This window comes from Pseudoliparis swirei, chromosome 12 (assembly GCF_029220125.1).
Source record: "Pseudoliparis swirei isolate HS2019 ecotype Mariana Trench chromosome 12, NWPU_hadal_v1, whole genome shotgun sequence".
Lineage (NCBI taxonomy): Eukaryota > Metazoa > Chordata > Actinopteri > Perciformes > Liparidae > Pseudoliparis > Pseudoliparis swirei.
The window spans coordinates 1,203,073-1,225,788 of record NC_079399.1 but is presented as its reverse complement, the minus strand read 5'-3'; the positions used below and the strand labels follow the sequence as shown (position 1 = coordinate 1,225,788).

Sequence of the window (22,716 nt, the reverse complement as noted above, 5' to 3'; positions counted from 1 at the left end):
ATATATATATTATAATAACAATATATATATATATTGTTATAGATAGATATGTACTTTATTCATCCCCAAGGGGAAATTTGTCGTAACAGTAGCAGCACCAATAAACTAAACACAAGAATAAAAAATAAAATATAAAACAAAAGATAAAAAACAGGGATGAAAGATATTGATATATACAAGAAGTATATCAAGTAAAATATATATGTATATATACAACATATATGCATACACAATACTAATGACAAATTAAATTAAATATAAAAATGTTAAATATAGACAGTGTGCAAAATGCAAAGTATGTGTGTAGTGTAAATAAATGAAATGTGTGTAGTTCAGATCAACATAGTGTAAATATTATGATCTGGCAAGAGGTGATCTGTTGTAGAGCCTCATAGCCGTCGACAGGTTCTCCTGTATCTGTCCTTGTGGCAGCGTGAGGAGACGTCTGGAGAAATGTATATAATTATATATATATATATATATAATACTAATAACACAATATATATGTATATATACATACACATTAGGGCTGCAACTAACGATTATTTTGATAATCGATTAATCTGTTGATTATTTTGTCGATTAATCGGATAAAAAAACAAAACAATTTTTTTTCCAACCCTTTATTCAAAACGGGGTCCGTACGGTCATGGAAAACCTGGAAAAGTCATGGAATCTTTAAATGGCTATTAGCAGGCCTAGAAAAGTAATAAAAAAAAAATCCAAAAATAATTGGAAATGTAATGCAAATTTGTTTTATTCAAATATTAATTTACATGGAATATATACTGTATGCTTTGGAATTTTCATTGTTAGTTTAAATACTACATCTTCTCACTTTGTCATGTGTAGACAGTTTTCACAAAATGTTTAATCATGGAAATTTGGTTTAAAGTCATGGAAAGGTCCTGGAGACCCACTGGTCAGGATGTGGATGAACCTGTTCACTGGTCAGCAGTATGAACCTGTTCACTGGTCATGTGGATGAACCCGTCATAAACAGACTGACAGCGGTTTACTCTCCTGAGTTGGCTATTTATGGGTTAAACGCCTCATACGGTGAGGGGGCGGGGCTTATCTCCGTTGCCTTTCTCCGTGGAAAAATATTTTCCGCCATCCGCCACGGAATAAATAACCATGTTTTCTACGTTATACTCTTGTGGAAATGCCACACACATCGTAACATGTAGCGCCCTGGTGTCTGGGGTCATGACGTCACCCGGAGGCGCACTCAGCTCCGTGAAAGTCTCCGACTACGTGAAGGACTTCCGCTTCCAGCGCCACGTGAGCAGCAGCAGCCAATTAGATTCATCAACAGCGGGGCAGCTCAGCGTTGATTGGCTCTCACAACGCAGCATTCCGTCTGTGCTCTCCACTCCGCTCTTGTTTCTCCTGCGCGGCTTTGCTCTCAACTCAACTTTTATTATAATCCACGACTTATTGAGCGCCGTAATAATCGCGCGACACAACAAATCGATAATGAAATTCGTTGCCAACTATTTTAATCGATTTTTATCGATTTTATCGATTCGTTGTTGCAGCCCTAATACACATATATATATATATATATATATATATATATATATATATGTGTGTATGTATATATATAAAGGTATATTTCAGCCTGGCCGTGTGTCTTCGGTGCAGCAGGTCTCTGACGCACATGAAGAGACGGAGAAAGACGCCATCAGGTCTTTAGTCAACGCTGCATTCCCTCTCCTGACCACCAGGGTGCACTCCTCTGGTTGTATAGAAGTCTCTGTGTGTATAGCAGCTCATGTGACTCGCATGTCGTGTTCTCGTGATGAACTGCAGGGGGAACATCACGAAGCGCCTCACGCGTATTCATCCTCTGCTGGAAATAGTCCCCAATTACAGAGTCCCTCTCTCTCCCTCTCCCCCCCTCTCTCTCTCTCTCCCCCCTCTCTCTCCCTCTCTCCTCTCTCTCTCTCTCTCTCTCTCCCCTCTCTCTCCTCTCACCCCCTCTCTCTCTCTCCTCTCTCTCTCTCTCTCTCCTCTCCCTCCCTCTCTCTCTCCTCTCCCTCTCCTCTCTCCCTCTCCCTCTCTCTCTCATCTCTCTCTCCTCCCCTCCTCTCCTCTCTCTCTCCCCCTCCCTCTCTCTCTCTCTCCCCCCTCTCTCTCTCTCCCCCCTCTCTCTTTCTCTTCCTCTCCTCCCCCTCTCTCTCTCTCTCCCCCTCTCTCTCTCCCCCTCTCTCTCATCACCCCTCTCTCTCTCCCCCCCCCCTCTCCCTCCTCCTATCTCTCTCTCTCTCTCCTCTCTCCATCCCCCCCATGTGTGTGTGTGTGTGTGTGAGGAGCTTGTGTCTGCTGAAGGTCACAGGTGACTGGACTGAAGGTCATGAGGGTGGACTGAGCAGTGAGGCATTGTGGGAGTTTTGTGTTTAACATCCCCCCCCCCCCCCCCCCGCAGGCCGACTCTACGCCATGCAGACCGGCATGAGGCTGGACAGTAAGACCCCAGAGTGCCGGAAGTTCCTGGTGAAGCTGATGGACCAGCTGGAGACGGTGAGTCAGACCTCCTGCAGGTCTCTGGTCCCCTCAGGACCTCCTGCAGGTCTCTGGTCCCCCTGCAGGTCTCTGGTCCCCCTGCAGGAGGTCTCTGGTCCCCTCGGGACCAGCAGACTGAGACACGCCCCCATGTGTAGACACGAGCTCACGGAGAGACCACGACAGAGAGGATTCTGGGTAAAGAAACCGGCCGTGTGTCGAGTCTCATTAAGAAATCCAAACGATTTGATTATTATGACAGCCTGGAGCCTGAACGCACCACAGTGACAGCCTGGAGCCTGAACGCACAACAGTGACAGCCTGGAGCCTGAACGCACCACAGTGACAGCCTGGAGCCTGAACGCACAACAGTGACAGCCTGGAGCCTGAACGCACCACAGTGACAGCCTGGAGCCTGAACGCACCACAGTGACAGCCTGGAGCCTGAACGCACCACAGTGACAGCCTGGAGCCTGAACGCACCACAGTGACAGCCTGGAGCCTGAACGCACCACAGTGACAGCCTGGAGCCTGAACGCACCACAGTGACAGCCTGGAGCCTGAACGCACCACAGTGACAGCCTGGAGCCTGAACGCACCACAGTGACAGCCTGGAGCCTGAACGCACCACAGTGACAGCCTGGAGCCTGAACGCACCACAGTGACAGCCTGGAGCCTGAACGCACCACAGTGACAGCCTGGAGCCTGAACGCACCACAGTGACAGCCTGGAGCCTGAACGCACCACAGTGACAGCCTGGAGCCTGAACGCACCACAGTGACAGCCTGGAGCCTGAACGCACCACAGTGACAGCCTGGAGCCTGAACGCACCACAGTGACAGCCTGGAGCCTGAACGCACCACTGTGACAGCCTGGAGCCTGAACGCACCACTGTGACAGCCTGGAGCCTGAACGCACCACTGTGACAGCCTGGAGCCTGAACGCACCACTGTGACAGCCTGGAGCCTGAACGCACCACAGTGACAGCCTGGAGCCTGAACGCACCACAGTGACAGCCTGGAGCCTGAACGCACCACAGTGACAGCCTGAACGCACCACAGTGACAGCCTGGAGCCTGAACGCACCACAGTGACAGCCTGGAGCCTGAACGCACCACAGTGACAGCCTGGAGCCTGAACGCACCACAGTGACAGCCTGGAGCCTGAACGCACCACAGTGACAGCCTGGAGCCTGAACGCACCACAGTGACAGCCTGGAGCCTGAACGCACCACAGTGACAGCCTGGAGCCTGAACGCACCACAGTGACAGCCTGGAGCCTGAACGCACCACAGTGACAGCCTGGAGCCTGAACGCACCACAGTGACAGCCTGGAGCCTGAACGCACCACAGTGACAGCCTGGAGCCTGAACGCACCACAGTGACAGCCTGGAGCCTGAACGCACCACAGTGACAGCCTGGAGCCTGAACGCACCACAGTGACAGCCTGGAGCCTGAACGCACCACAGTGACAGCCTGGAGCCTGAACGCACCACAGTGACAGCCTGGAGCCTGAACGCACCACTGTGACAGCCGGAGCCTGAACGCACCACAGTGACAGCCTGAGCCTGAACGCACCACAGTGACAGCCTGGGCCTGAACGCACCACAGTGACAGCCTGGAGCCTGAACGCACCACAGTGACAGCCTGGAGCCTGAACGCACCACAGTGACAGCCTGGAGCCTGAACGCACCACAGTGACAGCCTGGAGCCTGAACGCACCACAGTGACAGCCTGAACGCACCACAGTGACAGCCTGGAGCCTGAACGCACCACAGTGACAGCCTGGAGCCTGAACGCACCACAGTGACAGCCTGGAGCCTGAACGCACCACAGTGACAGCCTGGAGCCTGAACGCACCACTGTGACAGCCTGGAGCCTGAACGCACCACTGTGACAGCCTGGAGCCTGAACGCACCACAGTGACAGCCTGGAGCCTGAACGCACCACTGTGACAGCCTGGAGCCTGAACGCACCACAGTGACAGCCTGAACGCACCACAGTGACAGCCTGAACGCACCACAGTGACAGCCTGAACGCACCACAGTGACAGCCTGGAGCCTGAACGCACCACAGTGACAGCCTGGAGCCTGAACGCACCACAGTGACAGCCGGAGCCTGAACGCACCACAGTGACAGCCTGGAGCCTGAACGCACCACAGTGACAGCCTGAGCCTGAACGCACCACAGTGACAGCCTGAACGCACCACAGTGACAGCCTGGAGACTGAACGCACCACAGTGACAGCCTGGAGCCTGAACGCACCACAGTGACAGCCGGAGCCTGAACGCACCACAGTGACAGCCTGGGGCCTGAACGCACCACAGTGACAGCCTGGAGCCTGAACGCACCACAGTGACAGCCTGGAGCCTGAACGCACCACAGTGACAGCCTGGAGCCTGAACGCACCACAGTGACAGCCTGGAGCCTGAACGCACCACAGTGACAGCCTGAACCAGCACCACAGTGACAGCCTGAGCCTGAACGCACCACAGTGACAGCCTGGAGCCTGAACGCACCACATTGACAGCCTGGAGCCTGAACGCACCACTGTGACAGCCGGAGCCTGAACGCACCACAGTGACAGCCTGAGCCTGAACGCACCACAGTGACAGCCTGGAGCCTGAACGCACCACAGTGACAGCCTGAACGCACCACAGTGACAGCCTGGAGCCTGAACGCACCACAGTGACAGCCTGAACGCACCACAGTGACAGCCTGGAGCCTGAACGCACCACAGTGACAGCCTGGAGCCTGAACGCACCACAGTGACAGCCTGGAGCCTGAACGCACCACAGTGACAGCCTGGAGCCTGAACGCACCACAGTGACAGCCTGGAGCCTGAACGCACCACAGTGACAGCCTGGAGCCTGAACGCACCACAGTGACAGCCGGAGCCTGAACGCACCACAGTGACAGCCTGAGCCTGAACGCACCACTGTGACAGCCTGGAGCCTGAATGCACCACTGTGACAGCCTGGAGCCTGAACGCACCACAGTGACAGCCTGGAGCCTGAACGCACCACAGTGACAGCCTGGAGCCTGAACGCACCACTGTGACAGCCTAGAGCCTGAACGCACCACTGTGACAGCCTAGAGCCTGAACGCACCACAGTGACAGCCTGAACGCACCACAGTGACAGCCTGAACGCACCACAGTGACAGCCTGAACGCACCACAGTGACAGCCTGGAGACTGAACGCACCACAGTGACAGCCTGGAGCCTGAACGCACCACAGTGACAGCCTGGAGCCTGAACGCACCACAGTGACAGCCTGGAGCCTGAACGCACCACAGTGACAGCCTGGAGCCTGAACGCACCACAGTGACAGCCTGGAGCCTGAACGCACCACAGTGACAGCCTGGAGCCTGAACGCACCACATTGACAGCCTGGAGCCTGAACGCACCACTGTGACAGCCGGAGCCTGAACGCACCACAGTGACAGCCTGGAGCCTGAACGCACCACAGTGACAGCCTGAACGCACCACAGTGACAGCCTGAACGCACCACAGTGACAGCCTGGAGCCTGAACGCACCACAGTGACAGCCTGGAGCCTGAACGCACCACAGTGACAGCCTGGAGCCTGAACGCACCACAGTGACAGCCTGGAGCCTGAACGCACCACAGTGACAGCCTAGAGCCTGAACGCACCACAGTGACAGCCTAGAGCCTGAACGCACCACAGTGACAGCCTGAACGCACCACAGTGACAGCCTGAACGCACCACAGTGACAGCCTGGAGCCTGAACGCACCACAGTGACAGCCTGGAGCCTGAACGCACCACAGTGACAGCCTGGAGACTGAACGCACCACAGTGACAGCCTGGAGCCTGAACGCACCACAGTGACAGCCTGGAGCCTGAACGCACCACAGTGACAGCCTGGAGCCTGAACGCACCACATTGACAGCCTGGAGCCTGAACGCACCACTGTGACAGCCGGAGCCTGAACGCACCACAGTGACAGCCTGGAGCCTGAACGCACCACAGTGACAGCCTAGAGCCTGAACGCACCACAGTGACAGCCTGAACGCACCACAGTGACAGCCTGGAGCCTGAATGCACCACAGTGACAGCCTGGAGCCTGAATGCACCACAGTGACAGCCTGGAGCCTGAATGCACCACAGTGACAGCCTGGAGCCTGAATGCACCACAGTGACAGCCTGGAGCCTGAACGCACCACAGTGACAGCCTGGAGCCTGAACGCACCACTGTGACAGCCTGGAGCCTGAACGCACCACAGTGACAGCCTGGAGCCTGAATGCACCACAGTGACAGCCTGGAGCCTGAACGCACCACAGTGACAGCCTGGAGCCTGAACGCACCACAGTGACAGCCTGGAGCCTGAACGCACCACTGTGACAGCCTGATGTTGATCCTTCATGTAAAGTGGCTGCTTGTCAACAGGAGCCGAGCCAATTTGATTTTATAGAGTTGTTATGATGGGGGGGGGGGGGTCAGCGTCCCAGCGGGGTCAGACTAATGAGCCTTTATGGAGAGGAGCTGCAACACGTCGTGTCTTCAGGTTTATACGAGGAAACATCAGAACATTTAACTTCTGATCCCCTGAGAAGAATTTAAAAGGCTCCATGTTTACCGAGAGGAGGAGGAGAAGGGGTGGGGGGGGAGGAGGAGGTAGAGATGAGGAGGAAGAGGGGAGAGGAGGAGGTAGAGATGAGGAGGAGGAGGAGAAAGTCCCGCGGCGATGCTGGACTGTTTTTAAGAGCCAATTAAAGGAAGCAGTGGACAAGAATGGAAACACACACACACACACACAAACAGACACACACACACAGACACACACAAACAGACACAGGTTTTAACAGGACTCATATTGTGTCTGTGTGTGTGTGTCTATTTGTGTCTGTGTGTGTGTGTGTGTGTGTGCTGTACTTCTTCATTGTAGCAGTGTAAATACATCTGGCCTCTGTCGTGTCCACTTTATTAGGTACATCTGAGACCGTTGGTCCTCTCGTGGTCGCCGTGGCTCCGCCCCTTTGCTTGGCGGTCCTTGTGGGCCTGTGGTCCTTGTGTAATGTCCCGCCCCTCATGAGCTGCTCACTGTGGTGGACTGGGAGCTTCTCCAGGTCTGGACCAGAGGAACATCTGGATTCCCCAAGCTCCTTGGCGTCGCTGGCCCTTTAAGTGCAACACCTATGGAATTGATAAACAACTCACGGATGGTCGCGTCATCCGTTCTCCATCACTGGACCCTTCAGTAATGACTTCACCTTTTGTTGTTGTTGTTGTTTACGTTTTAAAAGTTAAAATTCGTCTTAATCACTCAAAGTTTGGTTTCCTCTGACTCGTTATGTTCCCCTGACCAGGTGTCCTTCCTTCATCCTGCACTCAAGTCTTACATTCCTCACACACACACACAGACACACACACACACACACACACACACTCAGCCGTGGACAGGGTGTCCATTCAGGGTCCACCTGCTGGAGGGAACCAGCGTGTTTGGTGTTTGCTTTGAGTGGTTTTACAGGAAACCTGAAGCCGAGCTGGGCTCCGTAATGGAGGGGGGGGTGGGGGGGCAGAGTGTTCTGGAGGCGTGGTCGTAGGACAGACGGTGCTTTAAGAGGATTCTCTCCTTTGTGTTATCGGATGTTTGTTGGAAGTGAAGACAACATATATCCATGTTTTTAAATGGAGTGGAGCGTCTTCTCACACAAACAATCTTTGGTCCAGAATGCAGTCCATCACAGCTCCGGTGTGAGCCAATCACAGCGCGGCTCTGACTTCCTGTGTCCTCCTCCAGATGAAGAAGGAGCTGGGCGACAACGACTCCATCGGCCAGGAGGTGGTGGGCAACGCCCACATCGAGAACTACGCCCTGAAGATGTTCCTCTACGCCGACACCGAGGACCGGCAGGGCCGCTTCCACAAGTACCTCCTGCTTCCTCCTCTGTTTCCTCCTCTCCTTCCTCATCTCCTTCCTCCTTTCCTGTTCTGTCCTTCCTCATTTCCTCTCCTGTTTTTCCTCCTATCCTTCCTCATCTCCTTCCTCCTTTCCTTCCTCATGTCCTCTTCTGTTCTTGTTTCCTCTCCTCTCTTCTTCTGCCTTTGTTTCCTCCCCTTGTTTCCTCTCCTTTCTTTTGTTTCCTCTCTTCTCCTGCCTTTGTTTCATCTCCTCTTAGTTTCTACTTCCTCCTCCTTAGTCTTTCCTCTCTGCCTCCCCGTGTTTCCTCTCTCCTTGTATCCTCCCCTCTACCCTCCTCGTTGTTTGTTGTCTCCTGCCCTCTCGTCTCCTCTCCTCTCTGTAAGGTTCCTGTGATGATGTCATCCGGCGTGAAGTGAATCCAGTTTCAGTAAATTAAAGGATTTCTTTCTGGATGATTCATGATTCTGAAATGTTCCTCTACATCGAGGAGTCGCCCCCTGGTGGTCAGGAGAGAGAATACAGCTTTAACACATGAACATATACTTCTATACAACCAGAGGAGTCGCCCCCTGGTGGTCAGGAGAGAGAATACAGCTTTAACACATTAACATATACTTCTATACAACCAGAGGAGTCGCCCCCTGGTGGTCAGGAGAGAGAATACAGCTTTAACACATGAACATATACTTCTATACAACCAGAGGAGTCGCCCCCTGGTGGTCAGGAGAGAGAATACAGCTTTAACACATGAACATATACTTCTATACAACCAGAGGAGTCGCCCCTGGTGGTCAGGAGAGAGAACGCAGCTTTAACACATGAACATATACTTCTATACAACCAGAGGAGTCGCCCCCTGGTGGTCAGGAGAGATAATGCAGCTTTAACACATGAAGCATAGACTTCTATACAACCAGAGGAGTCGCCCCCTGGTGGTCAGGAGAGAATGCAGCTTTAACACATGAAGCATAGACTTCTATACAACCAGAGGAGTCGCCCCCTGGTGGCCAGGAGAGAGAATGCAGCTTTAACACATGAAGCATAGACTTCTATACAACCAGAGGAGTGGCCCCCTGGTGGTCAGGAGAGAGAATGCAGCTTTAAGACATGAAGTATAGACTTCTATACAACCAGAGGAGTCCCCGTGTGATTATTTAGAGGAACAGGAATCGGATGTGAGTCACATCCTGACCTCTTATCCCATTATATTTACATAAGGTCACGCAGTCGGTAGATTCATGATTGAGAACTCTGTTGCTAGGTGAACTCTGCGTCACCATGGCAACACGGAACATTAATCTGGATACAATTAAACCAAATACTGTCATGTCCTCAAGCTTCATGTTTTATAAACATCGTATAGTGCTGAGTTTAAAGCAGCCACAGCCCTCATTTACCGGCATTCATGACACACACACATACACACACACACACACACACAAACACACAGACACTCACACACACACACAGACACACACAGACACTCTCACACACACACTCACACACACACAGACACACTCACTCACACACACACACTCACAGAAGGTGAGGAACATGAATGGCCTCCTTGTAGCTCCTGAGCAGCAACATGTCGGAGGAAGTTTCTTATTCCATCAAAGGTGTGTGTGTGAGTGTCTGTGTGTTAGTGTGAGTGTCTGTGTGTTAGTGTGTGTGTGTGTGTGAACCCGTCTATGAACCACATATCTTGTGAATATTCTGACACAAAAATACCACTCAACTAACAACTAACCTTTTCTCCTCCTCTTCCTCCAATTCTCCTCCTATTCTTCCTCTTCTCCTCGTCTTCCTCCAGGAACATGATCAAGTCTTTCTACTCAGCCAGTCTGCTGCTGGACGTCCTCTCTGTGTTCGGGGAACTGTCAGAGGAGGTAAGGCGAAGGGACGAAGCGGGAAGTGGAAGGGACAAGGCAGGAAGATGAAGGGACAAGGAGGGAAGTGGAAGGGATGAGTATGGAAGTCAAAGTGATGAGGGGGAAGTGGAAGGGACGAGGAGGGAAGTCAAAGAGACGAGGCGGGAAATGGAAGGGATGAGGAGGGAAGTCAAAGGGACGAAGCGGGAAGTGGAAGGGACAAGGAGGGAAGTGGAAGGGACAAGGAGGGAAGTGGAAGGGATGAGGAGGGAAGTGGAAGGGACGAGGTGGGAAGTCAAAGGGACGAAGCGGGAAGTGGAAGGGACAAGGAGGGAAGTGGAAGGGACGAGGCGGGAAGTGGAAGGGACGAGGCGGGAAGTGGAAGGGACGAGGCAGGAAGACGAAGAGGCGGGAAGTGGAAGGGACGAGGCGGGAAGTGGAAGGGACAAGGCAGGAAGACGAAGGGGCGAGGAGGGAAGTGGAATGGACGAGGCGGGAAGTGGAAGGGACGAGGAGGGAAGTCAGAGACGAGGTGGGAAGTCAAAGAGACGAGGCGGGAAGTGGAAGGGACGAGGAGGGAAGTGGAAGGGACAAGGCAGGAAGACGAAGGGACGAGGAGGGAAGTGGAATGGACAAGGCGGAAAGTGGAAGGGACGAGGAGGGAAGTCAAAGAGACGAGGCGGGAAGTGGAAGGGATGAGGAGGGAAGTCAGAGACAAGGCGGGAAGTGGAGGGGACGAGGCGGGAAGTGGTAGGGACAAGGATGGAAGTCAAAGAGACGAGGCGGGAAGTGGAAGGGACGAGGAGGGAAGTCAAAGAGACGAGGCGGGTAGTGGAAGGGATGAGGCGGGAAGTCAAAGAGACGAGGCGGGAAGTGGAAGGGATGAGGCGGGAAGTGGAAGGGATGAGGTGGGAAGTGGAAGGGACGAGGCGGGAAGTGGAAGGGACGAGGCGGGAAGTGGAAGGGACGAGGCGGGAAGTGGAAGGGACAAGGCAGGAAGACGAAGGGGCGAGGAGGGAAGTGGAAGGGACGAGGCAGGAAGACGAAGAGGCGGGAAGTGGAAGGGACGAGGCGGGAAGTGGAAGGGACAAGGCAGGAAGACGAAGGGGCGAGGAGGGAAGTGGAATGGACGAGGCGGGAAGTGGAAGGGACGAGGAGGGAAGTCAGAGACAAGGTGGGAAGTCAAAGGGACGAGGCGGAAAGTGGAAGGGACAAGGCAGGAAGACGAAGGGACGAGGAGGGAAGTGGAATGGACAAGGCGGAAAGTGGAAGGGACGAGGAGGGAAGTCAAAGAGACGAGGCGGGAAGTGGAAGGGATGAGGAGGGAAGTCAGAGACAAGGCGGGAAGTGGAGGGGACGAGGCGGGAAGTGGTAGGGACGAGGATGGAAGTCAAAGAGACGAGGCGGGAAGTGGAAGGGACGAGGAGGGAAGTCAAAGAGACGAGGCGGGTAGTGGAAGGGATGAGGCGGGAAGTCAAAGAGACGAGGCGGGAAGTGGAAGGGATGAGGCGGGAAGTGGAAGGGACGAGGTGGGAAGTGGAAGGGACGAGGATGGAAGTCAAAGAGACGAGGCGGGAAGTGGAAGGGACGAGGAGGGAAGTCAAAGAGACGAGGCGGGTAGTGGAAGGGATGAGGCGGGAAGTCAAAGAGACGAGGCGGGAAGTGGAAGGGATGAGGCGGGAAGTGGAAGGGACGAGGCGGGAAGTGGAAGGGACGAGGAGGGAAGTCAGAGACAAGGTGGGAAGTCAAAGAGACGAGGCGGGAAGTGGAAGGGACGAGGCGGAAAGTGGAAGGGACGAGGAGGGAAGTGGAAGGGACAAGGCAGGAAGACGAAGGGACGAGGAGGGAAGTGGAATGGACAAGGCGGAAAGTGGAAGGGACGAGGAGGGAAGTCAAAGAGATGAGGCGGGAAGTGGAAGGGATGAGGCGGGAAGTGGAAGGGACGAGGTGGGAAGTGGAAGGGACGAGGTGGGAAGTGGAAGGGACGAGGCGGGAAGTGGAAGGGACGAGGCGGGAAGTGGAAGGGACGAGGCGGGAAGTGGAAGGGGCGAGGAGGGAAGTGGAAGGGACGAGGCGGGAAGTGGAAGGGACGAGGCGGGAAGTGGAAGGGACGAGGCGGGAAGTGGAAGGGACGAGGCGGGAAGTGGAAGGGACGAGGCGGGAAGTGGAAGGGACGAGGCGGGAAGTGGAAGGGACGAGGTGGGAAGTGGAAGGGACGAGGCGGGAAGTGGAAGGGAAGTGGAAGGGAAGGGACAAGGAGGGAAGTGGAAGGGACGAGGCGGGAAGTGGAAGGGACAAGGCAGGAAGACGAAGGGGCGAGGAGGGAAGTGGAAGGGACGAGGCAGGAAGACGAAGAGGCGGGAAGTGGACGAGGCGGGAAGTGGAAGGGACAAGGCAGGAAGACGAAGGGGCGAGGAGGGAAGTGGAATGGACGAGGCGGGAAGTGGAAGGGACGAGGAGGGAAGTCAGAGACGAGGTGGGAAGTCAAAGAGACGAGGCGGGAAGTGGAAGGGACGAGGCGGAAAGTGGAAGGGACGAGGAGGGAAGTGGAAGGGACAAGGCAGGAAGACGAAGGGACGAGGAGGGAAGTGGAATGGACAAGGCGGAAAGTGGAAGGGACGAGGAGGGAAGTCAAAGAGACGAGGCGGGAAGTGGAAGGGATGAGGAGGGAAGTCAGAGACAAGGCGGGAAGTGGAGGGGACGAGGCGGGAAGTGGTAGGGAGGATGACAAAGAGGCAGGCGGGAAGTGGAAGGGACGAGGAGGAAGTCAAAGAGACGAGGCGGTAGTGGAAGGGATGAGGCGGAAGTCAAAGAGACGAGGCGGGAAGTGGAAGGGATGAGGCGGGAAGTGGAAGGGACGAGGTGGGAAGTGGTAGGGACGAGGATGGAAGTCAAAGAGACGAGGCGGGAAGTGGAAGGGACGAGGAGGGAAGTCAAAGAGACGAGGCGGGTAGTGGAAGGGATGAGGCGGGAAGTCAAAGAGACGAGGCGGGAAGTGGAAGGGATGAGGCGGGAAGTGGAAGGGACGAGGTGGGAAGTGGAAGGGACGAGGTGGGAAGTGGAAGGGACGAGGCGGGAAGTGGAAGGGACGAGGCGGGAAGTGGAAGGGACAAGGAGGGAAGTGGAAGGGACAAGGAGGGAAGTGGAAGGGACGAGGCGGGAAGTGGAAGGGACGAGGCGGGAAGTGGTAGGGACGAGGATGGAAGTCAAAGAGACGAGGCGGGAAGTGGAAGGGACGAGGAGGGAAGTCAAAGAGACAAGGCGGGTAGTGGAAGGGATGAGGCGGGAAGTCAAAGAGACGAGGCGGGAAGTGGAAGGGATGAGGCGGGAAGTGGAAGGGACGAGGTGGGAAGTGGAAGGGACGAGGTGGGAAGTGGAAGGGACGAGGTGGGAAGTGGAAGGGACGAGGCGGGAAGTGGAAGGGACGAGGTGGGAAGTGGAAGGGACGAGGCGGGAAGTGGAAGGGACGAGGTGGGAAGTCAGACTTGTGGGTCAGACCCTGTGACCCCTTGTGGTTCGCAGAGACCTCGTCCAGACCTGCAGTCTGACTCCTCCCACTCACCATCTGTCTCCCTGCTGTTGCGTCGCTCTCCGGACCGGGTCCAGCGTGACCGGGTCTTTAGCGTCCGGCCCGCCTCAGAAGGCTGCAGGCGGTCTGAGGGGTGTTCCAGATGGGGAACCAGAGCCTGCCAGACTGGACCGCTATGTACCAGATGCTGAAGGGAGTCCACAACAGACTGAGATCCTTAGTCCTTTAGTTAGTCCAGGTCTGAGCCGCCCCCCTTATCTCTGGACCCGTGACCTCACGGTGACGTTAGAGTTCATTGTTTCTAATCTGTGGGAACGCTTATCAGTCCGGAGCAGCCCCCCCCCCCCCACACACACACACACACATACACACACACACACACTTGTTAGACCAAGTGGAAAAGGTTTAATCTAATTTTTTTTATTGTCTTTTACTTTGAAAAAACTAAATTGATTCAATACAAGAGTTTAAAGATGTGTTGAACTCTATATACTAGGGGTGGGCACGTTAACGCGTTAATCTTGCGTTAACGCATCAATTAATTAACGCCGACAATTATTTAACGCGCGTGAACGCAGGTTTTATTATTTATTTTATTATTGCAAAAGTGTGTTTCTCACAGGCTTTTATTTTGTAAAAGTGCTACTGATTGCTGCGGAACCGGAAAAGAAAGTAATTCGCGGTTTAACAAACATGGAGAAGAGTACGGAGATTTTAAATGGCACACAGTGGAGCGAGGCTTCGGCAGACGACGCTGCAGGGAGGAGATGAACCAAGGCAAGAGAAGCGAACCAATGCCACAGTGAAGTGGAGAGCTACAGACTGCAGGCCGGTTAGTTAGGGGGACCAGACGTCCAGTTTTCCCCGGACATGTCCTGCTCTTGAGACCTACAAAATGCGTCCGGCAGGGATTCCAAAAACGTCGGGATTTTGCTTCGTCGGATATTTGTGTTTCTCTGGGTTTTCATAAACTAGTATTTACCCCTTACAAGTTTTGGAAATGGTATCTCCCTTACGTTCCACCTTCTTGCGTGAGCTGACAGAATAGAGAGCAGTCATTGGTCGACCGATCTCAGGGTTGCCAGATACACGATAATTATCCTCCAAATTCAACCATGTTGAGCCTTTGGTACGATACTTCACCATCTCCAATCTGGCAACACGGAGCACCTCGCCGCCTCCACTAGTTCATTGTTGTTTGTGCTATAAACTACGACCAGCGCCGCCGCTCCCATAGTGCACTACGCGCTGTGCGTAGGGCACCACGTCCTGAGGGGGCTCCACTAAATAGGCAACTAAAATATCCTCAGTTATAATAATTATAATGCCGAAATTATTTCAGTCTAGAAATATTAGGCACCTTTTAGGCATGTATAGTTCATTTTAGTTTAGTTCATATGGCAGTACATTTATTAAAATAAGTGTCAAGTTCTAGGAATTGACAAACTGCACTGAAAGTGTTTTCTGGTGTCTCTAACAGGGACAACACATGTTATGGCACGTTCATTCATATGGCAGAACATTTAAAATAGAAGTGCGCTGTACACTACTTTTGAATTAATTATGGATTTTGCGTATACAAATGTGATTAATCGCGATTAATCAGGGAAATCATGCGATTAATCGCGATTAAAAAATGTAATCGTTGCCCAGCCCTACTATATACATATATATATGTATGTATATATATATATATATATATATATATACACACATATATATATATGTATGTATATACATACATACATATATTTTTGTATGTATATATATATATATATATATGTGTGTATGTATATATATATATGTGTCCGGAACTATTTGTCATTTCTTGAAAGAAGTAACTTTTTGCAGGTACGCTCCTTATTAACACCTTATTTTGAAAAGCTACCATAGTCACATGCATGTGTCAACGGTTCCCTTTAAAGATGACCCCTCGCCCCCTCCCCCCCTCTACCAGAACATCCAGCACAGGAAGTACGCGCGCTGGAAGGCCACCTACATCCACACCTGTCTGAAGAACGGAGAGACGCCCGAGGCCGGCCCCACCGGCATGGACGCAGGTGTGTGTGTGTGTGTGTGTGTGTGTGTGTGTGTGTGTGTGTGTGTGTGTGTGTGTGTGTGTGTGTGTGTGTGTGTGTGTGTGTGTGTGTGTGTGTGTGTGTGTGTGTGTGTGTGTGTGTGTGTGTGTGTGTGTGTGTGTGTGTGTGTGCTGATTAGCAAATGAAGTGATTACAGTCTGAAGAACATGTCGCTGACTCTCATCTGGCATTTGTGGAGAGAGAGGGAGGGAGAGAGAGAGGTGATATTTCTGTACCTCTGACCTTTCCATGGAGGCGCTCTGGCCTCGTCTGCAGAGCGTGACCTTCAGGGGAACGGAGTCGTGTCCAGAGGAGATCGACCAAGTGCGTTAATCAAGCCAAGAGAAGTGCATTCTGGGAAGAGTTCTGTGGGAAAGAAAACATCGGGCAGGAAGCTAGACTCTGGCTGGACGGGCGACGCCCCTCACCCACAACGTTCGCTTGAGTTGAATTTGGTTCACAGATGTGCATCGAACCGTCTCTTTAAGAAGCCTCTCCACCACTAAGCTCCGCCTACTTACATTTTCCGCCATTTTGAATTTGGTGAAAACCCCACAATTGGGCACTTCTCCTCCACGCCGTCATGAAGATATATCGTCATCATCATCATCATCATCTAGATATAAACAAGACACGCCCCTAACATGTTCACCGGTCCATAACTCCTGAAGACATGAGAAAAAAGATTTTGATATATCTAGATGATGATGATGATGATGATATCATCATCAACATGTTTGGGGCGTGTCTTGTTTTCAGTGCTCATAACTTCAACACGGCCGTGTGTGATTTGAACACTAGGTGGCGCTACATATAATCACCCAATCTGGCCGTTTTTGTCATTTTTCGCCGTTTGCTTTTACAGACTCCTCCCACATAATTTATCCGATCAACTTCTATTCTGTATAACTAAGTCCTGAAAGATGACGAGTCATGGTGAGTTTTCACCAAACGCCCTGAGGTGGTGCGCCATCTTGTTTCCTCTTGTCTGTCACGTTGATGTCAGCGTCTGGTTCAGGGTTCTCCTCCCTCGGAGAACAGATGTTCCTCCAGGGAACCCGGTTCCTACCCCAGGCCACTGACACACAGACCCCAGTGCATCCTGGGAGAGGAGAGGAGAGGCGAGGAGGAAACGAGTAGAGGGAGACAAAGACAACGGGAAAGTGAGGGGAGTCGACAAGGAGGAGAGGAAAGAGGGAACGAAAGAAGGGGAGAGAAGAGGGTGTGACAGAGTGAGAGAGATTAGAGGACAGGAACAAAAGAGAAGCGTGTGATGATGTCATGCCGATGTTTGTGGGCGTGGTCTAGCAGCTGGCCTCGACCCAATGACGGCGAACGATGCGTTCAGGGTCTCCGTCGGCCGGCTCGTAGGTCAACACACGTTCCTGTTCCTCCTCGGGGGGGGGGGGGGGGGGGGTGACGCAACCTCTGGACCTCCACCGTGAAAGTGAGTCCAGATGCTGCAGAGACCCCCGTGGCCCCTCAGAGTCCACAGTGTGTGTGTGTGTGTTTGTTGGCAACATTTTCAAAATGCAACCGGGTCCCTGAACACATTCTTTATATTTTTTTACAACTCTGCGTTTGGAAGTTGTTTTCTCTCTCGCCCTCCCCCCCCAACCCCTCCTCCCTCCATTCCTCCCCTCACCCCTCCCCCGTCACGCCCCAATTCCTTCCAGCCAATAGAAAGTCAGAGCAGACCAGCTGTGAAACAATGCTCTTTCTGTGTGTGTGTGTGTGTGTGTGTGTGTGTGTTGATGGTCTATGTTGGGGAACCAGAGACCGTGCATGAGAACCCGGCGGGTCCAGTGAGACAGAACCACGTCCTCGGTGCCGCTCACTGAGACTTTAATTCTAACCGTCTCCCCTGAACTCTGGTCTGGATTCCCCGGTCAGACCCGGTCCCGGTCAGACTCGGACCCGGTCCCGGTCAGACCCGGTCTGGTCGGTCGGACCCGGTCCCGGTCTCGTGGGTGTAAGCTCCCTGGGTCCCCGGGTTCTGTTTACGGTCCTGGCTTTCATCTACTCATGATATCATGATGTAGAATCTTAAAGACCCATCGGAGGTCTGCCGGATCGTTGGACTGATCCAAGACCTGCACGCTGATCCGAAAGGTCAAGACCTTCAGTCAGTTGTCACCACTTTCCTCCAGTAGTCATAGTCCCGTCTGGGTGTAGTGGTTTCCAGGGTGTAGTGGTCTCCAGGGTGTAGTGGTCTCCAGGGTGTAGTGGTCTCTCCAGGGTGTAGTGGTCTCCAGGGTGTAGTGGTCTCTCCAGGGTGTAGTGGTCTCCAGGGTGTAGTGGTTTCCAGGGTGTAGTGGTCTCTCCAGGGTGTAGTGGTCTCTCCAGGGTGTAGTGGTCTCCAGGGTGTAGTGGTCTCCAGGGTGTAGTGGTTTCCAGGGTGTAGTGGTCTCCAGGGTGTAGTGGTCTCCAGGGTGTAGTGGTCTCCAGGGTGTAGTGGTTTCCAGGGTGTAGTGGTCTCCAGGGTGTAGTGGTCTCCAGGGTGTAGTGGTCTCTCCAGGGTGTAGTGGTCTCCAGGGTGTAGTGGTCTCCAGGGTGTAGTGGTCTCCAGGGTGTAGTGGTCTCCAGGGTGTAGTGGTCTCCAGGGTGTAGTGGTCTCCAGGGTGTAGTGGTCTCCAGGGTGTAGTGGTCTCCAGGGTGTAGTGGTCTCCAGGGTGTAGTGGTCTCCAGGGTGTAGTGGTCTCCAGGGTGTAGTGGTTTCCAGGGTGTAGTGGTCTCCAGGGTGTAGTGGTCTCTCCAGGGTGTAGTGGTCTCCAGGGTGTAGTGGTCTCCAGGGTGTAGTGGTCTTTCCAGGGTGTAGTGGTCTCCAGGGTGTAGTGGTCTCTCCAGGGTGTAGTGGTCTCCAGGGTGTAGTGGTCTCTCCAGGGTGTAGTGGTCTCTCCAGGGTGTAGTGGTCTCCAGGGTGTAGTGGTCTCCAGGGTGTAGTGGTGTAGTGGTCTCCAGGGTGTAGTGGTTTCCAGGGTGTAGTGGTCTCCAGGGTGTAGTGGTCTCTCCAGGGTGTAGTGGTCTCCAGGGTGTAGTGGTCTCCAGGGTGTAGTGGTTTCCAGGGTGTAGTGGTCTCTCAGTCTTGAATGGAGACCCTGGTCTGGAGGGGCCCTGAACGCACCGCGGGCCTGAAGGCGTTCTCAAGACGTCCGTCTCTTGTGTCTCTGGTAGACGAGTATGGAGCGGGGGGGTTCTCCCACGGGGTGTCCTTCAGAGGGGGGCCTCCTTCAGGGTCCTTCGAGGACCAGGACCCGGGTCTGGGTCCGGGTGCTGGACCAGGGATCGGCTTCAGTCCAGGACCGGGACCATCTGGTCCCCCCCCCACTACCAACTTTAATAACATCCAGATCCCACCGGGGGCCCACGCACCGGCCAACACGCCGGCCGAGCTGCCGCTGCCCTCAGGTACGTGTCCCCACAACGCCCCTCAGGTGTGTGTGTGTGTGTGTCCCCACAACGTCCCTCAGGTGTGTGTGTGTGTGTGTCCCCACAACGTCCCTCAGGTGTGTGTCCCCACAACGCCCCTCAGGTGTGTGCCCCCACAACGCCCCTCAGGTGTGTGCCCCCACAACGCCCCTCAGGTGTGTGCCCCCACAACGCCCCTCAGGTGTGTGTGTGTGTGTGTGTGTGTCCCCACAACGCCCCTCAGGCGTGTGTGTGTGTCCCCACAACGCCCCTCAGGTGTGTGTGTGTGTGTGTGTGTCCCCTCAGGTGTGTCCCCACAACGCCCCTCAGGTGTGTGTCCCCACAACGCCCCTCAGGTGTGTGTCCCCACAACGCCCCTCAGGTGTGTGTCCCCACAACGTCCCTCAGGTGTGTGTGTCCCCACAACGCCCCTCAGGTGTGTGTGTCCCCACAACGCCCCTCAGGTGTGTGTGTGTCCCCACAACGCCCCTCAGGTGTGTGTGTGTGTGTGTGTGTCCCCACAACGCCCCTCAGGTGTGTGTCCCCACAACGCCCCTCAGGTGTGTGTGTGTGTGTCCCCACAACGCCCCTCAGGTGTGTGTGTGTGTGTGTGTGTCCCCACAACGCCCCTCAGGTGTGTGTGTGTGTGTGTGTGTGTCCCCACAACGCCCCTCAGGTGTGTGTGAGTGTGTGTGTCCCCACAACGTCCCTCAGGTGTGTGTGTCCCCACAACGCCCCTCAGGTATGTGTGTCCCCACAACGCCCCTCAGGTGTGTGTGTGTCCCACAACGCCCCTCAGGTGTGTGTCCCCACAACGCCCCTCAGGTGTGTGTGTCCCCACAACGCCCCTCAGGTGTGTGTGTCCCCACAACGTCCCTCAGGTATGTGTGTGTGTGTCCCCACAACGTCCCTCAGGTGTGTGTGTGTGTGTCCCCACAACGTCCCTCAGGTGTGTGTGTGTGTCCCCACAACGTCCCTCAGGTATGTGTGTGTGTGTCCCCACAACGCCCCTCAGGTGTGTGTGTGTGTGTGTGTGTCCCCACAACGCACCTCAGGTGTGTGTGTGTGTCCCCACAACGTCCCTCAGGTATGTATGTGTGTGTCCCCACAACGTCCCTCAGGTGTGTGTGTGTGTCCCCACAACGTCCCTCAGGTATGTGTGTGTGTCCCCACAACGTCCCTCAGGTGTGTGTGTGTGTGTCCCACAACGTCCCTCAGGTGTGTGTGTGTCCACAATGTCCCTCAGGTGTGTGTGTGTGTGTCCCACAACGCCCCTCAGGTGTGTGTCCCCACAACGTCCCTCAGGTATGTATGTGTGTGTCCCCACAACGCCCCTCAGGTGTGTGTGTGTGTCCCCACAACGCCCCTCAGGTTTGTGTGTGTGTGTGTGTCCCCACAACGTCCCTCAGGTGTGTGTGTGTGTCCCCACAACGTCCCTCAGGTATGTGTGTGTCCCCACAACGTCCCTCAGGTATGTGTGTGTGTCCCCACAACGTCCTCAGGTGTGTGTGTGTGTCCCACAACGCCCTCAGGTGTGTGTGTGTCCACAACGCCCTCAGGTGTGTGTGTGTCCCACAACGTCCCTCAGGTGTGTGTGTGTCCCTCAGGTGTGTGTCCCCACAACGTCCCTCAGGTGTGTGTGTGTGTGTCCCACAACGCCCTCAGGTGTGTGTGTGTCCCCAACGTCCCTCAGGTGTGTGTGTGTGTGTCCCCAACGTCCCTCAGGTGTGTGTGTCCCCACATGTGTCCCTCAGGTGTGTGTGTGTCCCCACAACGCCCTCAGGTGTGTGTGTCCACAACGTCCCTCAGGTGTGTGTTCCCACAACGCCCCTCAGGTGTGTGTGTGTGTGTCCCCACAACGCCCCTCAGGTGTGTGTCCCCACAACGCCCCTCAGGTGTGTGTGTGTGTCCCCACAACGTCCCTCAGGTGTGTGTGTGTGTCCCCACAACGTCCTCAGGTGTGTGTGTGTGTCCCACAACGTCCCTCAGGTGTGTGTGTGTGTGTCCCCACAACGCCCCTCAGGTGTGTGTGTGTGTGTCCCCACAACGCCCCTCAGGTGTGTGTGTGTCCCAACGCCCCTCAGGTGTGTGTGTGTACAATGTCCTCAGGTGTGTGTGTGTGTGTCCCAACGCCCCTCAGGTGTGTGTGTGTGTCCCCACAACGTCCCTCAGGTGTGTGTGTGTCCCACAGTGTCCCTCAGGTGTGTGTGTGTCCCACAACGCCCTCAGGTATGTGTGTGTGTCCACAATGTCCTCAGGTGTGTGTGTGTGTCCCACAACGCCTCAGGTGTGTGTCCCACAACGCCCCTCAGGTGTGTGTGTCCCCACAACGCCTCAGGTGTGTGTCCCCACAACGCCCTCAGGTGTGTGTGTGTGTCCCCAACGTCCCTCAGGTGTGTGTGTGTCCCACAACGCCCTCAGGTGTGTGTGTGTCCCACAACAACGCCTCAGGTGTGTGTCCACAACGCCCTCAGGTGTGTGTCCCCAACGTCCCTCAGGTGTGTGTCCCCACAACGCCCCTCAGGTGTGTGGGAGTGTCCCCACAACGCCCTCAGGTGTGTGTGTGTGTGTGTGTGTGTCCCCTCAGGTGTGTGTGTGTCCCACAACGCCCTCAGGTGTGTGTCCACAACGTCCCTCAGGTGTGTGTGTGTCCCCACAATGTCCCTCAGGTGTGTCCACAACGTCCCTCAGGTGTGTGTGTGTGTGTCCCACAACGTCCCTCAGGTGTGTGTGTGTCCACAATGTCCCTCAGGTGTGTGTGTGTGTCCCCCCACAACGCCCCTCAGGTATGTGTGTGTGTGTCCCCACAACGTCCCTCAGGTATGTGTGTGTGTGTGTCCCCACAATGTCCCTCAGGTATGTGTGTGTGTGTGTCCCCACAACGTCCCTCAGGTATGTATGTGTGTGTCCCCACAACGCCCCTCAGGTTTGTGTGTGTGTGTGTGTCCCCACAACGTCCCTCAGGTGTGTGTGTGTCCACAATGTCCCTCAGGTGTGTGTGTGTGTGTCCCCACAACGTCCCTCAGGTGTGTGTGTGTGTGTCCCCACAACGTCCCTCAGGTTGTGTGTGTGTGTGTCCCCACAACGTCCCTCAGGTGTGTGTGTGTGTGTCCCCACAACGTCCCTCAGGTGTGTGTGTGTCCCCACAACGCCCCTCAGGTGTGTGTGTGTGTGTGTGTCCACAATGTCCCTCAGGTGTGTGTGTGTGTCCCCACAACGTCCCTCAGGTGTGTGTGTGTGTCCCCACAACGTCCCTCAGGTATGTGTGTGTGTCCCCACAACGTCCCTCAGGTATGTGTGTGTGTGTGTCCCCACAACGTCCCTCAGGTATGTGTGTGTGTGTCCCCACAATGTCCCTCAGGTATGTGTGTGTGTGTGTCCCCACAACGTCCCTCAGATGTGTGTGTGTGTGTGTCCCCACAACGTCCCTCAGG

At 54.5% G+C, this 22,716-nt stretch overlaps 1 protein-coding gene across 1 annotated transcript in view; it reads left to right on the top strand.

Moving 5' to 3' along the window:
- Positions 1-22,716, top strand: part of vta1 (vesicle (multivesicular body) trafficking 1) — a 32,032-nt gene that overhangs the window by 3,937 nt on the left and 5,379 nt on the right. Inside the window, exons 2-6 of the mRNA XM_056428456.1 lie at positions 2,432-2,526; positions 8,274-8,401; positions 10,210-10,285; positions 15,754-15,856; positions 19,049-19,282. Of these exons, the coding sequence (XP_056284431.1) occupies positions 2,432-2,526; positions 8,274-8,401; positions 10,210-10,285; positions 15,754-15,856; positions 19,049-19,282 (636 nt within the window). The remainder of the gene's footprint in view (positions 1-2,431; positions 2,527-8,273; positions 8,402-10,209; positions 10,286-15,753; positions 15,857-19,048; positions 19,283-22,716) is intronic.